Source organism: Thermobia domestica, chromosome 3 (assembly GCF_964235325.1).
Source record: "Thermobia domestica chromosome 3, izTheDome1.hap1.1, whole genome shotgun sequence".
In the NCBI taxonomy this organism is placed as follows: Eukaryota; Metazoa; Arthropoda; class Insecta; order Zygentoma; family Lepismatidae; genus Thermobia; species Thermobia domestica.
The window spans coordinates 257,212,113-257,237,254 of NC_137456.1; the positions used below are offsets into that span (position 1 = coordinate 257,212,113).

At 35.3% G+C, this 25,142-nt stretch overlaps 1 protein-coding gene across 1 annotated transcript; it reads right to left on the reverse strand.

The window, feature by feature from the left end:
* Positions 1-4,497: 4,497 nt before the first annotated feature.
* Ktl (BTB/POZ domain-containing protein Ktl) lies at positions 4,498-9,039 on the reverse strand. The gene has a single exon (XM_081752331.1). The coding sequence runs from the start codon at positions 8,920-8,922 to the stop codon at positions 8,089-8,091; it is 834 nt and encodes a 277-aa protein (XP_081608457.1). The 5' UTR covers positions 8,923-9,039; the 3' UTR covers positions 4,498-8,088.
* Positions 9,040-25,142: the final 16,103 nt, after the last annotated feature.

Here is a 25,142-nt window from a genome sequence, read left to right on the forward strand (position 1 = left end):
CAAATGCCGGCATGGTACCTAACAAATAGATCTTATGGCTGCTTTCTTCCACCCTAATCCTTCCTGCTTCCCTTTCCTCGGATAGTGTGATCACTGAGAAATATCCCTCACACGTGAAGGGTTAACGTGGCTGTAGCTGTCGAAAATCGAGAAATCTAATTCATAATCCTAAACCTAATGAAACCGCAAAATGCGACAAATTAACCACTTCCGGTTTTAACGTAAATCGCTATAGAGCAAACACGGTAATAGATAGCGTAAAGTTGTTTTATGTAATCAAATAAGCTTCCCAATAATAAGTTACACCTCCAACCTCATCTCTTTACTGAAACCAGAAGTTATAGAAATCTACTACCAGTTACAATATTAATTGAAGAAATATTACGCTATACAAACCAAACTCCTTCACGTATTGTACACAATATAAATGGGGGACGAATATTTTTGGTATTCAGAAAACTCACTACTAGTATATTTCTTTCTTCCAAGTTTGGAATACTTTTTTTTTTTTTTTAAGTTTCCATAAGAATTTACGCAAAAGATTAACAGAATTTGAAATAAACAATATGGACTCAGAGTCATTCTTACGAATGATTAACGTCATACTAAGTGATTGGCTTACGCATGAATTATGCAGCAGTCAAACCATCAGTATGATGCTAATCAGAAGAAAGAATAACTCTGAATACGGCGTTATAAATCTATGGATTTTATCATAATCTGATAAACATATTCATAGACATAAACATCTGATAGACTATTTCTAGGTATGTCTCTATTGTTAAACATTTTATAAAGAAAATTCATTGCTTTATTGTTATCAATAACAATAAAAATAATGAACTAATAATACATAACCTTCTCAATTGCAAGGAAAATAGTTTTAATTGATCTTAGAAAATCTTTATTAGGTTGAAACTAAGTAGGATTTATAATCTTGTGACGTAAAAATGAAATGAAATCTTTCATGTTAACGTCCCACGATTATGTCCTTTAGACTAAGGGAGACGGATGATTAAGGTAAATGAATTATGATCGAAGAATTGGTGGAATGAGAATGTGGAAGAAAACGAGAGTATTGCGAGGAAACCCATTATACAAACATGATACTGAGTTGATTTTAACTTCCCTTTCAGCAGTGAGGCTATATGAAACGGGAGCCACTGATTAACGTGGGATCCGAACCACATTAACTACCGCCGCGAAACCAAACCCGGGTCTCCTACGCCAAAGGCACGTACGCTAACCGCTTAGCCACGAAGGAGGTTTACCGGACATGATGTTATCTACCACAACTTTACTTGGCCAGGAAACGAACCATTGACCCCACGTCAGGCCCGAAACCAGCCACAAGAGGTATGTGGGGCATGAATATGTTAGCAGGGCAAAGTAATTACTCGTTAAACACAGTTTAGGTATTTGAAACAATTTTTACTAGTAATGACTTGGCTCTCCTAACATATTCATGCCCCACATACCTCTGTGTCTGGTCCCTCTAGACCACGAAAAATTTAGGGGCCAGGTATCCTAGCACCCTCTGGTTACCGGCCTGCCCCACGTTCCAAAGATAAGCACTCCACCACAGAACCGCCGTATCCCTTATATTCTGATGTAGGTACTTTCGTAAGTAAGAACGTACATCCAATAATCCACACAATAATGTTTGAGCGGAAGCGAAATTTTGAATTCCATTTTTTGGTAGTAGACAGCTAGAGTAATCATCTCAGCCGAATTCGTTAATGGGGTCAATTCGTTAATGTCTTAAGGGGTAACGGTGACTTACGTCCGTCCGTTAGTGCTCACGATACCCTTGAGCTGGAGCTATTATCTTGGCCGAGTTCGTTAGTTGAGTCAATGTTTAATGTCTTAACGGGTAACGGTTACTTACGTCCGTCCATTAATGCACATGATAACCCTTGAGTTGGTGCAATAATCCCGGCCGAGTTCGTTAATGGAGTTAATCTATTAATGTCTTAACGTTTAACGGTGACTTACGTCCGTCCGTTAGTGCTCACGATAACCCTTGAGCTGGAGCAATAATCTCGGCCGAGTTCGTTTATGGAGTCGATCCATTAATGTCTTCACAGGTAACAATGACTTAGTCCGTCCGTTAATGCACACGATAACCCTTAAGCTGGAACGACTATCTCGACCGAGTTCGTTAATGGACTCAACCGTTAATGTCTTAACGGTAACGTTTATTTACGTTCGTCCACTAGTGCACACGATAATCTTCAACTTGAGCGATTATCTCGGCCGAATTCGTTAATGGAGTCAATCCGTTGTCTTAACGGGTAACGGTGACATACGTCCGTCCGTTAGTGCTCACGATAACCCTTAAGCTGAAGCAATAATCTCGGCCGAGTTCGTTTATGGAGTCAATCCATTAATGTCTTAACGGGTAACGGTGACTTAGTCCGTCCGTTAATGCACACGATAACTCTTAAGCTGGACCGACTATCTCGACCGAGTTCGTTAATGGACTCAACCGTTAATGTTTTAACGGTAACAGTTATTTACGTCCGTCCATTAGTGCACACGATAATTTTCAACTCGATCGATTATCTCGGCCGAATTCGTCAAATGGAGTCAATCTGTTGTCTTAACGGGTAACGGTGACTTACGTCCGTCCGTTAGCGCACACGATAACCCTTGACTTGGACCGATAATCTCGGCCGAGATCAATAATGAAGTCAATTCGTTATCATCTTCAATGGCAACGGTTATGCAACGTTTGTCCTTTAGTTCACATGATAGCTACTGAAGATGAGCAAATTTTTAAACTTTGTTTTTGCAATAAAATGCTAAAGCAATTATGTTGTCCGAGTTCGTTAGTGAAAGCAAGTTGTTAAAATCGTCATCGATAATGGTGTATTTAACGGTAGCTATCTATATTCCATTTTTAGTTATTAAAGTAATGATAGTAGAAGTTACACGTCTCGCCGTTAGATGGTAGCAAACATCATTCACCGATTGACATCTACCGGACGAAATCAAAACTTCTAGCGCGTGATACCATTTACTGTCGACCAGAGTTTATTATAACTGCCTAAATATTTCAATTAATTAATGCTTAAACTTAAAATAATACTTGATAGTCTTATACTTGATACTTAATACTTAATCCTTAATACTTAATCCTTAATATTTAATACTTGATAGTCTTTTGTATACAGAATATATCTTGTTCAAATTATTGTTTTAAATAGTAATCAATTAAATCTTTTGTAAAAACATTGACTTATTTCCAAAGTACAACTGTGATGGCTAGTAACTTGGAAACCAAAGGTGTGCACAGAAAAATGTTTCATATGCTTACTAGGAAACTTATGATCTATCTCCGTTCCAAGTTTAAATTGGACGATTTCTATAGATTCCGTGTGATATACGTCATGCTCTTAGTCCAACACTATAAATTTGATAGCTCGTAATTCAGAAACCAAATATCTGCAATGGAAAATGCTTTACATCCCTACTAGACAAGCTGAAAGCTTTCAGTATCTAATAAGTTCAATAGATTTAGTATGATATATATAGGGTGTTTCGGGAGGAAGTAACAATACTATGGAAAATTGTAGTATGGATGATTTCTAAGCAACAAAAAATCATACATGGTGTCCTATTCTCTTAAATTTGAGAGTTACAAGTTGTGAACCATCTTTCTTCTTAACTTATATTGCTTATTGCTCAACCTGTAGGTATTCTACAATGATGAGACAATGTATTTCAATGGTGGGCGTTTCGAATGATACGCAGTACGCGGCAATGTTGTCTTGAGAATTAAGGTTATTGAGGTAAATTTGAGCATCAGTGTTGCCACCCAATTCTCCTAAATATTCTGAAAATACTTTTTAATTTTCCCATATTTCCCTCAATAACTTCATTTTAAAAGACATCGGTGTCACATGTTGCATACCATTTGAAAACCATTCAAATACCTTATTTCTTATCTCTATAGAATAACTACAAGGTGAACATAAGGCGAAAAATAGTTCACTACCTGTAGCTTTCAAACCGTTGAGAACAGCACAAATGGTCATATGAACTTTTTTTTGCTTAGAACCACCCACACTATCATTTCCCAAATTATTTCCACTTTCTTCCGGGAGACCTTGCATATACTATCCTGGTGATTTGATTTTTTTTTAAGAAAAAGCAAAGGATGGACAAAAATAGATCAGCTTAATGTTAAAAATAGACCCCTAATAAAGATTCAATTCTCTTAGAAGTGTATTATTTGTTCTTAAAAAACTAGATGTCAATGTTCAAACAATTCAAAAAAAAAGACTCTAAATTCTGATTTTCATAGTACTCTAATTTCTTTTTGTAACTAGTGTTACTACTACTCAAAGTCTCATATCCAGATTTTAGTCTCTAATTTATCTGAATATAATGGAAATAATGTTCTTATGCTAATATATATGTATCTTACGAAAGTATTTAAATTTAGGGGCTAATATGAGAGAGAGTACGCGAAGAAATAAATTAAAACTATACTTGATTTTTTCCCCATTCATTTGTATTTCCTGTTTTCTTCTTATAATTTACAACATATGTTGTAATATATTCTTTTTACATTTCTTTCTTGTTTCTTAAATGCAATATTTTGCTTTGAAATATATATGTATTATGTATATTTATATATAGATAGATAGATCATGTACGTATCATTTCAAAACAGCAGCTGATAAACATAGAAGCTGGAATATAACCTCTGAGAAGAAACAAAAAAATAACATTCACATTAATCCTTCAGTTTACACAGCAAGATAGTGTAGGAATGGCTTTCGTATTTATCAACGCAATTTATCGTCTGCACAACAAGACCAGGGTCACCTTGTTCAACAAAAGGGTAAAATATATATCATATAGTATATCTATCAACTATATATAGAGAGAACAACATAAAATATGGCGATATTCCTTGTCATTATTGTGCAGATTTTTTATTTTATTTATGTTGTATTTTGCAAGGGCTCAGTTAGATTTTATTCATGTATATTATATACATTATCAATGCGTTAACGAAAGTACATTTCCTGTTTCTCGCCTTGGTTAAAAGATGCATAAATAGTACTCTTTCTTTCATCTTTTTGTCATATCTCAATAAAACGTTATTTCGGGAAAAGGAAACAGCCCTACTATAATATAATATACAATTATGTACTTCGACGGTAGAACATTCCTTATCAATATTAAGTTATTACAACGTATATTTCGCTACAAAGAATATAATATATATTCATTTTTATATATATATATATTTATAATAACATACGATCAACCCTTCTTTAGGCAGCACTATTGTTTTAGTCATTTTCTCTTTCACAAAATTCTGCAAAATGAGTTTTGCTCTTATCTATTTCTTAACCAGTTTAAACTGGTACACAGAACGACACTATGTTCAAAAACATGTTTCGTTCTTTAGAAAGAATTAGTCAATATATTTATTCTGTGTTTTTTCTTACTTTGCCTTCACAAATATTTCTTTTCCTACATTTAAAGTGTTTCTAAGTCTGTTAAATGTATGTTCATACAATTTTGAGAACTTTATCGTCACTAGGTCTCTGATTTTGAGCCAGTTAAAGACTTGTTTTTTAAAACTGAAACAAGTTCTCTCTCTCTCTCTCTCTTTGTTAAAAAAAAACTTTCATTTACAGAATTAGTTCCTTTTGTTTTCTCTTTCTTTCAGAAGAGAAATTAGCTGTTATTTGGAACTGTTATTATCTATTTAAAGAAAAATCTTGTGGCACGCTGTCTTGATATTTTTTTCACGTACTTATGTTTTCCCCCTTCTAAGGACAAACATTTATATTTACAAGCGTATTTTTCAGGCATGCGTACCTTTTCAAGGTCATATTAGAAAAAAAAACTTACGTAATCCATCGTAAACAAACAAGAATGATCGAAGCTCACAAAAGTGTACTTCACTGGTCATATTAAGAAAAAAAGCTCATATTTTATTCAAAAAATAAGTATCTTTTTCAACGTCATTTTTTTTTCTTTCAAGTCTAGATTCTGGTATTCTCTGCTTGTTTGCGTTTCGCTTTTGTTTTGTTTTATAATCTAACATTTACATATATTTAATATATATTATAACGGAGTATATACTTGCACGATTAATCAATGCACACGACAAAACAACAAATTGATGATATTTCTATGACAAACTACTTTTTTTTTTAAACATTATTTGTCCCTACAAATACACAATACCTTCGTATCTAGTTTAATTTAATCTACGTTTTCTTAAACATCTTTGTATACGATACGGAAAGTAATGCTTAGTCCTACAGAGAAATAAATTACTTAGGATATTATCACACAGAAAATCTTTGAGTCGAAGTATTTATTCATTCAATATCTATATAATTATTGGATTTAAAAAAAAAACGGATTATAGTAAATATATTTCGAGCAATAGTTTTTCTTCATTTTTAAAAGTAAATTTAATTCACTTTTTTTTTTTTTTTGCGTCAGTTTAAATGCAATGTAGGCCGAAATATCTTCGCGTGTTTATCTTTTCTTTTTAATCTACGTTTATTTTAAGAACGTTTTGTTAGTAACTTTGTTGACTAAAAGTTAAAAAATAATGTTTATATACCTGTATATAAATAAAAGCACAAAAAAAGTACTTAATTTGTTAAACTTCAAAAACTCTCTTTCATTAGATTGTTTTCTGATAATAATTTAATATAAATACTTAACTTTTCTAAATAATATATTCCTATTATTTTTCTTTTGGATCTAAAATAGTTCAAATATTTATTTTACGAAATACGTCTCAGTCGCACTCGCACAGAAAGCATCACAGAACATATTCGTGAAATATTAAGATTTTCTTTAAGTTATTTCGTCATTAATTACGTATGTTAAAACAATGTTAGTTCTTATAAGATATTATTAAGCGTATTAATATGTCCTAAAGAAATATTTGTAATCACTATTTCTTACATTATTTTTAAATACGATTTTCTTTTGTTCTTTACTTCAGTGTTTCAGCTTTATGTTCCGGAATATCAAAGTAAATGTGCCTATCTTTCAACTAATATTATGATACTAACGGTTAATTAGTTATAAGTAACGTTGTAACTGCTGATCTAATGATTAGTATTATTTAAAAATGAGAAATTTGTTTAAAAATCACGTCCTAATAGTGGTAAGTGTATAAATTTTGTTATATCTACATTAATGAACAAGTATTGTAAACACCATAAATATATAATTTTTACCTGCACTGTTTTTTCTCTCTCTCTTTCGCTACAAGTTAAATATAGAGGACTGCTAATTGGTCCACGGTGATCATATTTACATTACCCTTTTTAATTACCTTCCGCCTTCTGACGAATTGAAGGAAGAAAAGATGGGATGAATATGTTTCAGATCCAAGTTAAATAGCACTGCAATATTTTCCTTTTAAAACCTAAGAACATCAAATTTCACTAGTGACACTTTTTTAATTTCTTAAATATATATATATATATTGAGAGAGACAAATATATATCTTTGATTTCTTTGGACCCATCTTCTATCTTCTTTTAAAAACAATTCACACACTCACTTTTAAAATAAATTGCTCATTTGGTTGGTGTGCTTACAGAAATGAACTAAATATCTTCACTTTTTTTTTTTTTTGGCTTTTCAATGCTTTTACACTTCATTGGAGCATCTTTCTGCTGGATCATGATAGACATAATGGGATTTCGGCATTTCAAAAAAAAAAAAGTCCAAATATTTTCTACGTTTCTTTTTTCATCTTCGCTATTTGTTTCTTTTTTTCGTAAACTACGTTGATATGTCTATTCATTTGTTTTCTTTTTCTTTCTCTTAACACAACATCACTGAGAATAAAACACTACTGTTTACATGTCACTGTCCTTTGCACTTTTTTATTATTATTCCCTCCTGTTCTGTTTTGTCCTACTGAAGAAGCAACGTTCATATACACATTTTTTATGTATGTTACTATAAGTCAAACTCATGAACTTGGTAAAGTTGTTTTGGGAAGGATATTTAGTGGGAAAATCTTATATGTGTACGGAGTTTCATATAGCTTTTTTCTGGCGTTTTCTTGCTGCTGCGATTTGTTTACTCGCGTACGAACACAAACTCGTTGTAGTGGTTCCAGCGATTTTCTTCTGAGTCCACCCCTGGTTTCAAGTCCGCATTACCGCCTGCTGTGCCGGAACCACAACTGGCCACACACTTAAAACCGGCCTCTTGTAACATGTCGAAGGCTTGCTCAATAAACGAGTGTTTCAGGAAGAAACGGCTTGTATACCTGTCGCTGAGGCCGTGGTCTGGATCCCTGCTCTCGTTCAAAGTTTCGCCGAAAACTTCCCTGCATAAGGTAACTCGACCGCAAACCAAAATTCGGGACAGCTTCCGGAATTTGACATCGGCGAGACCATCGCGACCGAACGCAAAGCTTCCTCTGTATCCTACGGTTATGAAGCCAGGAGCACGTTGGCCTGTTGGTGAGGCGTCGGAACCTTCGGAGACGGCCAAACCCTTGAAAGCAGTCGAAACGGAGGTTGATGACTTCTGGATCGTGTCAACCATTTCGCTTAGCTTGAAATATTCAGCTTCATGTCGGAGTCTTTCGCGCTCGTGGAAGTTTTCCGGTAACACAAGCTTTTGATTTCGAAGATAATCAAGGATATATCGGAACAAGACCCCGTCTCGATCGATGAAGAATTTACCTTTGGAATCGCGAAGCACGGGTTGTTTAGATCTTCCAGAAAACATCTGTGCCAACATCGAGTCCTGCTCTTTTGTAAGGGTGCTCAAAGATGTAGTATAGAACACCCCACCGACGTTCAATTCAACAATGGGCGGGAAAGAACCAGCGGTGCCGATGGCGTTCATGTTGGCGTATTGTTGCTGGTCGTCGGTCTTGGGGCTACCGTTTGTAGCTGACATCCCGCTTGGCCCTGTTCACAAGAGAACGGGCATGGCTATGTAAGTGTTTCTTCTGCACGTCATCAACACCTCTTCCGAGCTATCCCGCCCTGGACACAACACTGAGAGAACCGTGATCAATACGACAAGAGATGGAACATCCAAGGCAAAAGCATTGCGCAGTCGCACGGCGCAACCTCCAGGCCTGGGACGAGGAACCGGAGAAACTTCGCACAGAGAATCAACAGTCAGCATTGAGGGGGATTTTTTTTCTTTTTGTGGATTCAATGAATTTGTTCATGGACAGAAAAGAAAAATACAAAGTACACATTTCTTTTCTCTTTTTGTTCCTTTTCTACTGCATTTTTACGTTTCATTTTGTGTACAGGTAACTGGCAAGTTTAGACATTCATTAATGTTTCTAGTGAAAGAGAAGTAACTTAAACTCTTGCGGCGTTATCCTTCTGATCTCGTGGTTTTCTAAAACGAATAACTAGATCAACACATTCAAACTTGCGAAGCGTGGGAGAATTTTTTTTTTCTTCTTTAACTTCTGTGTTAAATCAAAAGCGAATAAGAATATACACTCAACGCATTATACACTCGTTTTGTGTCAAAAATAATATCTTCTCTAAGAGCTTTCAAAGTAAACTTGTGACGCAGTTTCTGGTCGCATTTTTATACTTTTTGTTTGTTTACTAAGTTTCTATCTACTTCCCCGCCCCCACTCTTTTCTATTACGGTTGGATTTACGATTGCGCAGAATCGTGTGTTATTTACTAGTGGCAGTATTTCAGTCAACAAACTGTAAATTAAAGGCTGCTCATGGCTTTGGTCTTTATTTTCAAAGAAAATCACAGTTCCTCATTGACATTTGTCAGTCTGTTTGATAAGGCAAACTTAAGTCTTCATCCCGGCGAAATTAAAATACCGCTAATTTTACATTAATTATGTGATATCTTCAAATAGATAAAAGATAATCGAAATGTGGAACAAGAGCACCCTAGACAATATCATTTTACATGAGAAACCGTTATCACGACTCACTTATCTACTTTCAATTTCAAGCCATTTTGAAAATCGGCATTTATTTTCGCGTTTCTAAACAGCTGAAAACGGAAAGCCACTAAGTGACTTGTGATAACGGTACCTCACGCAAAATAATATTGTCTAGCGCGCTCTTGTTCCATATTTCAATTATCTTTTATCTATTTGAAGATATCACATAATTACTGTAAAATTAGCGGTATTTTAATTTCACCGGGATGAAGACTCTTAATCGTAGGATGTGCAAGAGCAGTCGCGAACCCAGATTTTTTTTGTTGTTGGAGGGAGTCCAAGGTTTGTGGGGAGGGGCTCAAATACTACAAGCCCTTACGTCTATGTAGTATTGAACAGGAATTATCCTGCATCCGAAAAGGCGCTAAGTATTTATAAAATACTTCCATCTATAATTTCAGAAAAAAGATACTAAACCAACTTGTTTTTACAAAAAGAAAGAGTACAGATGAAGTGTAAGATCCAATTTTCATTCCACATAAATCATTTCCCTATTAAACGAGTACAGTTTTATTGAGAAAGTATTACAAATGTATGTTGAGTTACAAAGATTTGGGGGAAGGGGGTCAAGACTCGGTGGATCCCCCCTAAGTGCACCGCTGATTTCAAATACTAAGTTTCATACATCTAATCTTAAAAATAACGAGATATGGATATCTTATTATAATAATTGCAGCCCCATCCCCTTTTACTTTCCATCTCTTCTCTAGCCTTCTAGGTCAAACATAAATAAAACGATGAAACATTGTTTAATTCTAAGTGAAAATGAGTTCCATATTCTCAGAGAAAAGTACAACTACCAAATTTCACGTAATTTAATCTTAAAAATGTACTAACATTCCCCTTTTAATTGATACAAATTTATTCATTTAAATCTAATATTGTACGTTCTAAGTATTTAAATTTCAGAAAGCCAATATCTATGCAGCATCTAATGCAAATAAATAGGCATGTGCTCTAATATACAACATTATGACTCCACTCCCTACTGAAAGAGAGAGGTACATAATTTCAATAGTGTGTACTCTATCTTTACAAAATTCCCGGCGGGAGCTCATGTCGTTCGGATTCCACGTTAATCAGTAGGTCCACGTCTCGTATAGCCTCGCTGCTGAACGGGACGTTAAACTCAAAATCAACTCAACTCTATCTTTACCAATAAATTTTAGATTCAATTTATTAGAAATTCATACACAAAAAGCTATAACTCACTCTTAAAATATTCAGCTAATAATTTACCACATTATAAAAAGCTTCCATTTTATAACTATATAACTAACTATATATATATATATATATATATATATATATATATATATATATATAGAGAGAGAGAGAGAGAGAGAGAGAGAGAGAGAGAGAGTTATAAATAATACATCTAAATATAAATGTGAGAATAACATTTTCGTATATATATAGTAAGTTGTAGAGATGAAGTACTATTTTCTGTCCCCAATAACTCGAATAATTGTGCATGTAGAGCATGTTTTTCTGCACGAAATCCAAGAAAGAACTTTCTGCAACCATAACTAAAGTCTTGTAGGATCAATGAAAATAAATTTCTACCCGAAATTTAAGCTTCAATAATGGCTGACTGGTCTATCTATCCCATAGTACTATTCCATCACTGTGGAAGTGATGGACCATAAACAATAAATAAATAAATTAGAACAGTCTTTAAATATGTTATATTAATAAAGTAGATATTATACATCTATCAAGTTTGTAATGAAATCTAGTATTGATTAAACTAAGATAGAAATATAGAAAATCTTAAAATGGAACTTCCCTTTTTAACATGGAATCTAGAAAAGAAGCATTGTAAATGGCAAGAATACGTAAGTTTCATGTTTCAAGAAGCAAAATGAGTACCAGTAATTAGTACATTGTACCGTACATTGCATCTTGTTTTGTATAATTTGAAAGTGTTGTCCATTTCCTTTGCGGTCCATCTCTTCCACAATGGCAATTGTTCTTTTATCCAAAAAGGAGAGGTAACAAAGGCAGTTTACTTGTAGTTTTCGAACGCGGGAAACTTCATTGTTTTTATTAGCACACTGTTTTATAGGGATGCGCACGAGACGAGTCGAGACAGGATTTTCCTCACAAAATTCGAGTCGAGACACGGCTCTTCCAATAGAGAAATATACATTTTTCGAGTCGAGACATCATTTTTACAGCACATTTTTACACAAATCTTGTCTTGTCCGCATCCCTACTCCTTCATGATGAAATGCGCTAGTAAAAAAACAAAACCGAAGAAATCTAAGTCAAGAACATTAAATAGTTCTTTCAATGAAACATGGTTTAAAAAGTTTTTACCTACCTAAAATCAAAAATTTCGTCTACTGAAGAAATGTGTGGACTTCTGCTTCGGAAAAATAGTGTCTAGCATAAATCTGCCAAGACGCTATGCACACTACACCAATATTCACGCGGCACTCTGGTGGATAGTTTACAAATTATGGCTCTGATTTATATCACGCTTGGATCTTTCTTTCTACTGGACTTACCATATTTTATATATATATGCCACTGAACATTATTATTATTATTATTATTATTATTATTATTAATAATAATAATAATAATAATAATAATAATAATAATAATAATAATAATAATATCCTGAAATGTATGCAACATTTTAATAACTACGAGCGTATCGGCACCTTTGTTTTTAGAAATAAAAGTCTGTATATATATATATATATATATATATATATATATATATATATATATATATATACATATATATATATATGTGTGTGTGTGTGTGTGTATGTGTGTGTGTGAGTATATATATATATATATATATATATATATATATATATATATATATATATATATATATATATATATATATATATATATGTTTTATAGTTTTTGTATTGTTTCGTACTTCACCAAATAAAATAATAAATGTTTACACTGAATAGTTACTTCGGCAATCGATAGAATACATCATTATCACAAGTTACTTACTACAATATAAAGTTCACTAATTGAGTGATACAATTTGGATTCATTAAGTGATACATTACCAGATTTTTTTTTAAATATGGACGTCTTATTGCATTAATTGCAACCGCATTTCTCATTGAACGTTCTTTCTTAACAGTATCTTACGTCATATTCTATGCCGTGTCCAACTTTCACGTTTCTACTTTCAGAAGTTTGGCGTGGGCGTTGATTAATCAGTCACTTAGGACATCTACTTTTATATAGAGATAGTAGAGTATTAAGTAAGGTTTGTTTCCGTAGCTTTAGCAATAAATATTTTATGCTTACTGATATGACTTCCCGCAGCTGATGGTCAGAAAAAAAAACTATGTACAGGGTGGTCCGGAAGTGGACGTTCCCTAATTGTACTTCTTCTAAGATAGGGTAATTCGAATAGGCGGGAAATTTGAATAATATTAAGCATTTTGCCAGCTGGAGTGGAAACGCGGCTCGCCATGTTTGTGAACCTGTGATGGATTTGTAGGTGGTGGTTTGCGGAAGTCGCTCTCAGAAATACAAACTATTCCTTCGGTTCTAAAGGTTTATACGATTTTTTATTTGCTGCAAGGTAAGTACGAATGTGTGTATTTTTAGGTCGTTATAATTTTCAACGTTGTTTCCTTAAGCTCTCCTTATTATTTACTGGATAAAATGAAACCGCTCTGGATTATAATCATATCAGTAGCATGTGGGGCATTGATATACTGTACACTGGCGTCAACTAATCAGCAGTTTTCAAACCACGTTCTGAATGGAATATTCGTCGACTGCGGGGCAATTTGGATAATTCAAAACGGGGCAATTTGAATAGCAGTGAAATTAGAACTATAGGCCTACTATTTTATATTTGTTTGTCAAAAGCTAAACCTTCTAGTGTTAACAAGGAAACTGCGAATACTTATTTTGACTTACTGGGAAAATTAATGAACGAGTATGATCTCCATAAACCATTGTAACCGTATTTATAATATGGACGAAAGTAATCTTCCTCTAAATAACAGACCCCTAAAATTTTTGCAGAAAAGGGTAGAAAAGAGGTGGTAAGTTTAACATCTGTTGAGCGAGGGGAAAATGTAACGGTGACAGCATGCTGCAATGCCAGAAGGTCTTTTATACCTCCTGTAGTAATATTCAAAGGCGTACACCTAAATCCAGACTTTAAAACCCAATATCTCACTCACAACTTTTGTCCTTAGAGTTCTACCAAAGTCATGACATCGAAATGCTTTAACTACCTCCAGACACAACACACGTATTATAACCACTCGATCGCTCTGTTTTTAAGGCGCTTAAAGCCAATTACCACCAAGAGGAAACTATCTGGATTCACTAAAATCCGAGGTCAGTGATTAGTAAATCTCAGTTCTGCATTTTATTCATTGAAGCCTAGAAGTGGACAGCTTCTGTTGGACTGGCAGTTAATGGGTTTTCATGTACTGGTATCTACCCGTTTAGTCCATAAGCTATTGAAGAATTTCGATTCGCCCCTTCGGAAACGTATGGCCTTATTATACATTTTAAGGAGCAGTCTTCTCGGGGAGAAGATCTTAACAACGCGCCTTCTTCTTCCGGTAATGGCTCTCAAAACTTTGTCCCAACGAAGCCTATAGATGAACCCATACAAGTGCTTCCCAGCCCAGAAAAAGTTTGTGTGCAGAAGAGACGTCGTGTCGCAATAAACTCATGCCACTCAACTTCTGAAAATATTCGCGCAATGAGAATAAAACACCCCTGAGGAAAGACGCAAGCATCGGGTGCAACAAAATCCAAAGACACTACAAGAAAGAAGAGTGCTAATACAGAACCTGCCAAGAAAAAAAAACGTATGAATGCTCGAAAGAAACTGATATCCTCTACCTCTTCCAGTGACGAAAATGTAGGCCTAAGTCTAAAGATGGCTGCAGGCAATGAAAGTCAAACAAGGAATTGCTGTTTTTGCCTTCTTAATTACTATTCAGAACGTTCTGCTAGAAAGGGAGACTGGATTCGTTGCCAGCGGTGTAAGACATAGTTCTACGAAGTTTGTGTCAGTGCAGATGGTCGAAAACAGTTTATCTGTTGTCATTGTCGTTAAATACGAACGATCTAAGATGAATTAACCAATTACGGCTCTTTTCCTTAGACAGTGAATATGAACAAGTTATTTTTAGGCCTACATTCAAAAAGATAGCTATAGGTGACGCATATTTACAATTTATGTAGGCCTACTTCTTTTCATTCAAAACTAGCATATTTCAACTACCGTAGAAATTGCAATCTAACTATTAAATAATTTATACATTATTTCTATAAGACTTGTTTATTTTGTTTGTTATTCATATTACCCCACTCGTTATTCAAATTGCCCCTCATATTTACGTTTTTCGAAATTTCGGCGGGGAAATTGAATACCCAAATTTCACAATGATGTATCTCAGATACTATCTTAAGAAAAATTGTTAAGTAATAGTAAGGTTCAAAGTTTTTGTTCACAATTTTATATTTGAATACCAATTACAGTTTCCGAGATATATGAGAATATGTCTGAAATTATTCAAATTACCCCGCTGTACCCTAATATTAATGGACATTCTTACCTGGAGATGCTTAATGAGTTGTTGGTGCCTCAACTGGAAGAAAATGGTATCAAAGACACTGTTGTGATACAGCAGGATGAAGCACCAGCGCACTTCACGATTCACGTGCGCAATTACCTGAATCAGACGTTTACTGGTCGCTGGATTCAAAGAAGCTGTGCATCTTCACCAGCTCTCTTTGCGTGGCCTCCAAGAAGTCCCGATCTGACAACACCAGACAATGCTCTCTGGGGTTTCATAAAGCAACAAGTAAGAAACGCATGATATCACACAACGCAGTAATTACGAGCAGCTGTGGAACACGCCTTCACCCTCGTGACTCCGGAGCCGCAAAACATCTTCGAGACTTGGGGCAGAATTCAGGTGTGTTACGACATGGATGGTGATCAACAGATGTTTATGACTCTTAAGACTTCAAGGTAACTGTGTACAGACATTCCACCATATCTAACACTATACTGTTGAAACTAAACGGGGGGTACGCCCACTTCCGGACCACCCTGTGCATAGTCGTTAACAAAAAGTTTTCCACCTATATAATTAAAAAAAAAAACTTTAAAATATGTATAACAGTCAATTTTAGCTCAGTTCGAAATATTTGAAGAAACCTACATTGTATTTAAATTATACACACATACGTATGCACTTAGAGGGATGCTAAGTTAATTTCAAGGATTTACAGAAAAGAAATGTTATATAGCCAAGTGAGGACATGAAGGTTAAACGTGAAATAAAAACAGGAATAAAAATGAGGAAGGAAGCATTTAGGAAGAAGAAAAATCTAATTTGTGGATCCTTGAAGAAATATGTTTTTAAAAAACTCAAGGTGTGGAGAAGAATTAAGAAAACTAGCTGGGTCGAATGGGAAGGAGTAAGGAAATTTTAGGAGCAGTAGATGATAAAATAACCACTTTAGTTGTAAGTACAAATGACTTTCGTTTAATGCTGAAAATTACAGACGACTTACGTACAAACTATGGCAATTAATTATCGAAACTGGAAAGTATATTTAAACTCTGGTTGCAATAGAGATACCTATTTCTCGTATGCTAAATACAAATAAAAAAGCCAATACGCTCTATATCTTACCGTTTTACTCGCTATATCTGACCGTTTTTATTCTATGAGGATTAATATTAAAACCGTATTTTATAGTTGATGACTACACATCTGGTTGAACAGGGAAATAAAGTCAGAAATGAAGTATAGGGTCTGGCAAAAAGACTTCCCGTATTTGGAGAGGACGCTGTATGAGTAGTGATGAGCGCAAGAGTCTTGGTCTTGCAGTTTTTGCATGGAAGACCAAGACCAAGACCAAGACCAGGAATCCCGATGCAAGACCAAGCCCAAGACCAAGGGGTGCAAGACCAAGACCAAGACCAAGACTCTCGCACAAGAGTCTTGCACAAGTACCGGCACTACTTGGATTTTCTTATAGAATGTAAAAAAGAAGGGGGAAAAATCATTACATCTTTTACTTGAATTTCTTGGCTTCAGTAAAAATGCCACTGGAGCGAATGTGTTCCTAGTAGGTTATATGCAAACCGTGTGAGTCAATCTGCCCCTGTAGCACATAGCTACAGTATGTCGTTTTCTGAATTGGTTATTCGCGTTTTCTGTAGATATTGCTCGTTTTCAAGCCACACAGGTTTCATCTTGCGCCATGTGACATTTCTTGGTGGCAAACCCAAACACCGTATGCGTGAATTTTCCCGGGATTTTTCCGTTATCACCTACTTTCTTCATTTCACCATTCCGTTCACTTATCATCACCGTCTCCCTTAGCCATGGTGCATAATCGTGGGACGTCATTTCATTCCAAAGCATATTAGTGATGTTTTTCTCCCAAACCTAAAGAGAAATGTAGTATTGAACATCGGAAATTTCGTACACCGTCGGTTCGGCCTTGGCTCCGAGACTCAAGCATCCGTTTTAATTTTTTTTCCGAAATAACATTTTCATAATATTGACAAAAACTTAGTGCATTTGACCGCAAGTTTAATTTCAAGAGCCGATGCTAATATGCTGATGCTATTTAGTTTATCAATATAACTTTTACCCCCCTTAGGTATACGTCATATCAAGGATTGAATGATATAACATTGTACTATAACAATAAATCTATATCATAAAATTGAAAGTAACTGTGATTATGACTTTTAATCTCTTGAACCACCTGACCGGTCTCGATCAAATTTTCAACATAGATGAAGTTCAGGCCTGGAACTATTTTTTAATCATTTTACTTTGATGGTGTAACGTAGGGGAGGAGGAAGATTATATATATATATATATATATATATATATATATATATATATATATATATATATATATATATATATATATATGTGTGTGTGTGTGTGTGTGTGTGTGTGTGTGTAAAAAAATAAAAAATATAAGTGACTGTCTTTGTAACTTCATCATTTTTAAAACAGCTAATCGATCTCAATCAAATTTTCATCATAGATGAGGTTCGGACTTGGAGTGGTTTTTATCATATCACTTTGACGGTACAACTTAGGGGAGGGGGAGAGGAAGGGAAATGTAGAAAAATAAATAACACTTAATAATTCTTGATCCACCCCACCGATCTCAATCACATTTTCAACATAGATTTGGTTCGGACGTGAGATGATTTCTGTCATCACTTTGACGGTGCAGCTTTGGGGAGGGGGAGGGGAGAGATATTTAAAAATGATCGAAAATATCAGATAGTGTGGAATATATAGTTTTGGAGGTAGCTGAAATAAACAGTGATACTTCCGATGCTGTTTAAATCCAAATTCAGCCCCATAGCTTGGCGGAGGGCGAACATTACTGTCGAATCCATACTTTTCGAGGTCGCTGAGTTGAATACTGACACTTCCGATACCGTTTACGACCAAATTCAGCCTCGTAACTTGGGGAAGAGGGAGATACATAAAAATGATCGAAAATGACCAAATATTAGTGTCGAATCTATAGTTTTCGGAGTCGCTAAGGTGAACAGTGATGCTTCCGATCCCTTTTAAATGCAGATTCAGCACCAGGTCATTGAGATGAACAGTGACACTTCCGATGTCGTGTCTCGGAACATGGGGAAGGAGGATATATATATTGAAAATGACCGATATTAATGCCGAATCCATAGTTTGTTCGGGGTCTCTGAGTTGAATAGTGTCACTTCTGATGCCATTTAAATCCAAATATATTTAAATTCAACTTGAGAAGGAGGAGGGGAAAGAAATGTAAAAAATAATCGAAATTGACCTTTATCAGATAGCGCGCTTTAGTAATAGTAAAAACTGACTGACTAACGAATATTATTGTTTTTATTATTATTATTTAACCCACCGAACTGGGAATTGATGCTAGTAATCCATTTTTACAAGTGAGACTGATTTTGTACAGTTATTTCAAATAACGTGGAGTTTGATGCTTTATTTTGTATTTCTAATATAGATCAAAAGTGTTTATATAAATTGAGTTTACACAAAAGACATAGACAGTTGAGTCGTTTTCAATTTTCACTCAAATTATTCTAAAATATTAACAGGTTTGATTATAGTAATTATTATTTTAATTTTTCTCTCTCTGTTTTTGGTCAATATTGCTAAACATATCATCATCATCATCGCTATTCTGCCATTATTGACAGGTTACTTGCTGTAACTGAGAAACTTCGATGTACGGTGGTCCTCAGCTGGTCTCTTCGTCTTGACGTAGCAGTTTTCTGTTTTAGTAAATTCCTTAACTACAGACTCCTTCGCTTCCTCCCTCTCTTTCCTTCCACCATACCCTCCAGTACGTCCTCCTCAGTCAATATCCCAATCAGTTCCTCTTCCTCCTCTTAACAATATCTAAAATTCTTCTTTTTCCCCTACTACTAAAATTTCTAACACCTTCTCATTCGTTTTCCGTTCAACACAGCTAATTCTCTCCTGTTTTCGTCTATAACCACGTTTCGAAAGCCTGCAATATTTTCATCGCTTTTGCGTAATGTCCATGTTTCTGCCCAATAGAGTGCATATTGAAATCAGTAAAACAAAATCTCAATATTTAAATTTTGTTTAATATAAGGATGAGCTAATCGTGGTTGAAAAGAAAAATCTGGCGCCTTTGGAGTGTAAAAATAATTTTGCAATTCATGATATTTCAATAATCTGTGCCGTCTTGATTTTCTTTCATGCGTCTCAGGGGTAGCATCCCCAGTTTGGGAACCAATGGAGTGTTGGATCTGTTAAAATAAATATAAAAACTTTACGAAACGTTGTGATTTATCTTATAAATAGTGAAGCGTGGGCACCCATTAAAAAAATAAAGGTCATCACCTATGTTGTACACTATCATTATACTTACACGAAGGTAAACTACTGTATATTACATTTAGAAACATACATTGTATTTTCGTTACTATTGGCGCATTGTAGAATTTATTATCCCTTATATCCAGAGTAAAATTTACCTATGAAAAGCATAAAATTTCTTAAAAGCAAGACCAAGACCAAGACCAAGACTGGGTGTGCAAGACCAAGACCAAGACCAAGTCTAAGGGTTCCAGTGCCAGACCAAGACCAAGACCACCCCGGTCTTGGTCTTGGTCTACATTTGCTCATCACTAAGTATGAGTTGAGGTGGGAATACGGCGGCGGAGGAGTTATCGATCAAGAGCGGTATATATGCCACTTTCAGTAGTAGTACCTTTTATAATATTTTAATGTTCTAGTAAGTTCACCAACAAATCTAGTACTTTACTCTTCTTTTCTCATAAATATATTTAGGAGGCAAAAAGGAATTTCGTGCAAATTTAACAAGGCATTTATTCTGAAGTTGATCGTCCGCTTAGTTTTCAACAAAAAGCGTAATAACAGCTACGAAAATTTAAAAATCGTCAATTTTCAGGATCGCTTTAAAAGGTTATAATAGAGAAGGGTAGGGCACAGTCATTACCGGATTTACGTATAAGCTATAGCTTAGGGCCTGACTCGCTTGCGGGCCCAAAAAATTTAAAGAAAAAAATGATTGTAATGTAATTTCCGAATAACAAGAAAAAGTAAATAAGATAAACCTCACATACAATAATGGTGTTTTGTATTGTTATATACTAGGCTTTTATGAATCAAGTAATAGGGCTCTATTTCTCAGCCCCACTTGTAATAAGGCCTCTGTTATCCAGCCCCACTTATAATGGAGTCTCCGTTTCCCAGCCCTGCTTCTAATGGGTTTTTGTCTCCATTTAGATATACTTTAGAATCATAAATTACCATATAGCATATATTCAAACCTAAAAACGGGGACATTTTGTCGCTGGAAAAAGAAAGCTTGACGTATAAAGGGCCCCTTTTAATAGCTTAGGGTACCATCAAACCTAAATCCGGCACTGGCCAGAGTAGAATATGGGAAATAATAAGGATAAGGTAGGGTCAGGTTATCTTAGGATTAGGAAAGTTTGGATCCATTTTGTTAAAATTAGTACAGTGTAAGTTTTCGTCTCTGTGTAAGAATACCAACTGGAGCGTCTCTGTACATCTGTATCAATGTTCAGAATACAAATGCTCGTTACTTTCCCACAATCCAACCATGTGGTAATCTTGCACGAAGTAGTTACTCCGCTTGACAAATAGTTCCATAATTATATCCGCTTATATATATATAAAAAAATAAACACAACTTCCGCTCTCATTACGTATTATCAACCACAAACGAGCAAATTATACATTTCTTCCTCGTAAATTTTCAAAATTTTGCTAGAAACGGACGACCAACTTTGGAACTTAACCCTTTGGCAATGTACGAAAATGTCACTGTTTCTGATAACTTTCTTCTGTCTGTTTTTTTTTTTCCATCAGTGGTATTTACAAGAGCGAAAGTGTGATAGGTGCCGTCCGGTCGCCTCCTCCAACTAATAAATGACCGCAGTTAAAATATTACACATTTGGCGATCCGTTTAAACAGTAGATTATTAAGGAAATTAAAACTCGAATTTCTCAATACGTCCATTTTATGATATTTCTTGTTTTCTCCCGACATCCTCTAGATTTGTCATACTTGTCTTACTTCAGTGGTTTTACAGTGAGTTCTAATACGACAATTAAGTAAGAATTCCGCAAGGAGTTTTAGTTTAGGGATGTAAAGTCAAAATTGGGAGGATGTAGGTGGTTTGCACGGTTTGTATCAAATTTTGAATGTAAAAAAATTAAAGGTGAGGGTTCTTTCAAGAATGTGGGGGTCACTCCACTCACAAGGGAGGAGGAGCTGTCGGAAATCTTCTAATAAGATATTAACATTGTAAAATATCATAAATCGAGTGAAATGGGAGCAGATAAAATTTTAGTACTTATTTTAAAACAGATCTAGTACTTTTTCTCTTTATAAGTTAGTACGAAATATTTTTGCTGCGTGGTCACACTGGTAGTCACAATGGTGTGGCGCGCTAAGCATCATGCGTTTGTTCTGGGAGAGTATATTCCTAATGATGGTTCTGTGATTACTACTCAGCGGGCAATTCGCATTCAGTTCGGACTTGGCCGACATGATTCTGTTCCGTTAGAAAAACTATTTAAGTGTGGATATCAAACTATGGAGCAATAGGTTCTACACTGAGAAAAAAATCGCCTGAATGATATTCTTAAGTGCTGAACGCTTTGGAGATTGCTGGATAGACGCTCTCACACGCGCCAAAGTTTCCGGCATTGTTACAGCCCGAGTTCGGCCAGACGATTCTTTTTTTTTTCTCAGTTGCTCTAAAGTTTGATACCTAAACTTGAATAGTTTTCCTATCAGGAACAGAATCATATCTGCCAAGTCCGAATCGAATGCGAAATGCCCGCTGAGTAGTAATCACATAATCACCATTACGAATATACTCCACCGCAACAAACGCACGACATTCAACGCGCCACGCCAGTGCGACTATTGAAAATGGCATATGTACCGCTATCGATCGATACCCCCTCTGCCACCGCATCCCCACCACAACTCAAACAATGCCCTCTACAAATACGGGAGGTCTTTTTATGGGACCTTATATTTTTGCTGTATTGAATCTATATCAAACACTGGTTGTCCTTATCGTAAACGCCGTTAGGATTTTATTCCAAGAGGAAGGGGGTAAAAGACCGATACTCAAGCAAATTCGCTAATACACACACACACATACACCTTGATGGACATAATGCTTAACGTAGAACAATTATTAACGCACATTGTATCAACTTTATTAACCACAGTGAATACATCGAATACCGTCGTGTGTGAGTGAGCACATCTAATATGGTATGACATGTATTTCGAGAATCCAACCCATTTCGAAAATTCGTCGGGGGCAATTGTCCCACTTGTCCATGTGCTACCATGGGCGCTATCTTTTTCTGTCTTTGCCAAACGGAGATCAATATTGAAGTTGGAAGTGTATTATCTTATTAAACTTCAGTTTTATCATAGTAGAGATATGCGAGTGAAGATGGGATCTTTTCTTAGAATGGTAAATCGATTCCATAACACCGCTTGTTATTATCTGTTACAATTTTTAGACTTCCAAACTATACTATGCATGATTATCAAAAGACTTTATACAACAGCTATGACTACTCGTACATCTATCTACCTGTAAACAGGTATAAAGATAAAAACAGAAGATTGTAACACATATACCCTATATAATTAAAATTGCGGTCCCAGTTCGATTAAAATTACGTTAATAATCACCAAAACGTACCACGATAGTTATTTCAAAAAATTGGACTATTTTTTGTTACTTTTAAACTTAGTATTTTCTTAATACAACTCATTTTGCAGATATCAAAAACACACTTCAATCACTTACGGCTTCCTCACTTATTACATCTTTAACCAAGGATCTTATAAAATAGAGGATATGCTCTTACAACAAAATCTTGAAGCCATACGTCACAGTTTCGCCACCCCTACTCTGCCCACTCCGCCTAATAGGATTACAATGTTTTGAGCCAACAATTATGGCGGAAACGAAAATAGCCAATCAGACGATGGCAGAAACGAGAGTAGCCAATCAGAGGTGCCGATGCTCGGTTGATTTTTGGCTTCATCGATTTAATAGGATGACGGTACATTTGGACAGATCCTCCATTTATAACATCCTTGTCTTTAACAGTATAAATAAAACAAGTCTGGCCACAAGATTTGTTATCATGAGGTACCGGACTACTGTCCTCGTTGCCCTGTAATTAAATATACACACACGTTAGCGTTGCAATATTGAGAAGTATTTAAAAAAAAATCTATTCAGCCGCCGAAGAACACGTAACATTTCCTCTCTTAGTCCTGCATTCTAACCAGAAATGTAGAAATCAACATTTTTCAGGCTTCAACAATAATCGAGAAGGTACATATGTGTTTCGTTTCGCAGCCGTGAAACTATGATAGACTTCCACACTATGTGAACTTAGTAGTGAAACATGTCTCTTACTTCCGGCTGCAATAGAGAGATAACGTGGGAAATGGAACGTGTTTTCCTCAAGCTGAATCCATATCAAAAACAGTATCTTGTTATGTTTTACAATTATTACCATATAGGAGTTCGTGTTGAAACCAAAAGTTCTGCTATTCATTACTACTTTCAGTCTCCATAGAAGAATGAAACTGAGATAAAATATATTCCTTGAATAATAAATATCGGAAAAAATATAGAAAATAGTTTATTACCTCCTATTAATGTTTCATTCTAAGGTAGTCAACATTAAAACTAAATGTAATAGTAGACTTCCACCATTTCTGTTATTAATAGAGGAGTGAAGTCGGAAAAGGAAACTATTCTTGCGATATTGAATTCAAAACCTGTTTCTCGCTATCTATTACCGGTTTTCAGTATGGTAATCAGTGTTGAAACTGGAGATCACAGATTTCTACTACTACTGGTTTGAATATATGGATAATGGTAGAGGTTAAACTTGTTCTTCAACCACTGAATCCATATCAGAAAGCCATTGCTAATTTTATATGGCCGTTTTCGCTCTTGGTAATTAGTATCAAAACCAGATGTACTAGTATACTTTACCATTTTCGTGTTTAATAGAGCAATACGGGTGAAGATGGTATATTTTGAGACGATAGATGGATTCAAGGAAACTGCTTCTCCCTACTAAATATTGTTTTACCCCACGGTAATCAATGTTGAAACTGAAGCCAGTTTATTTCTAGCACTTCCGGTTTCAATAGAGAGTTAATGGAAGAGATTAGGTTTCCTCTTCCTAATCAATAGAGTGTTAACGGGAGAGAGAGGAGTAATAGGTTTCCATGAGACCTATTACGGGGACTCAGAATCGATTCCGCAAACCATTTGTAACTTTATTTATCATTACTGTTCTATGGTGATTAACGTTGAGTCCGGGAACAGTTTTCAACCACATCTTGTTTGAATAGAGGGTTAACCGTGGAGACAAACCTTATTGCCATCCTGAGATGCTGAATCGATTCAAAAATAAGTCTTGTCATTATCTATTACCGTTTTCATTCTAAGGTGACAAATGTTTAAAGCGGAAGTACTAGTAAATGTTTACTACTAAAGGTTTCAGTAGGCTGTTACGGGTGGAGATACCTTCTTTTATTGAGGCGCTGAATCGATTCCAAAAACAGCTTATCGCTAT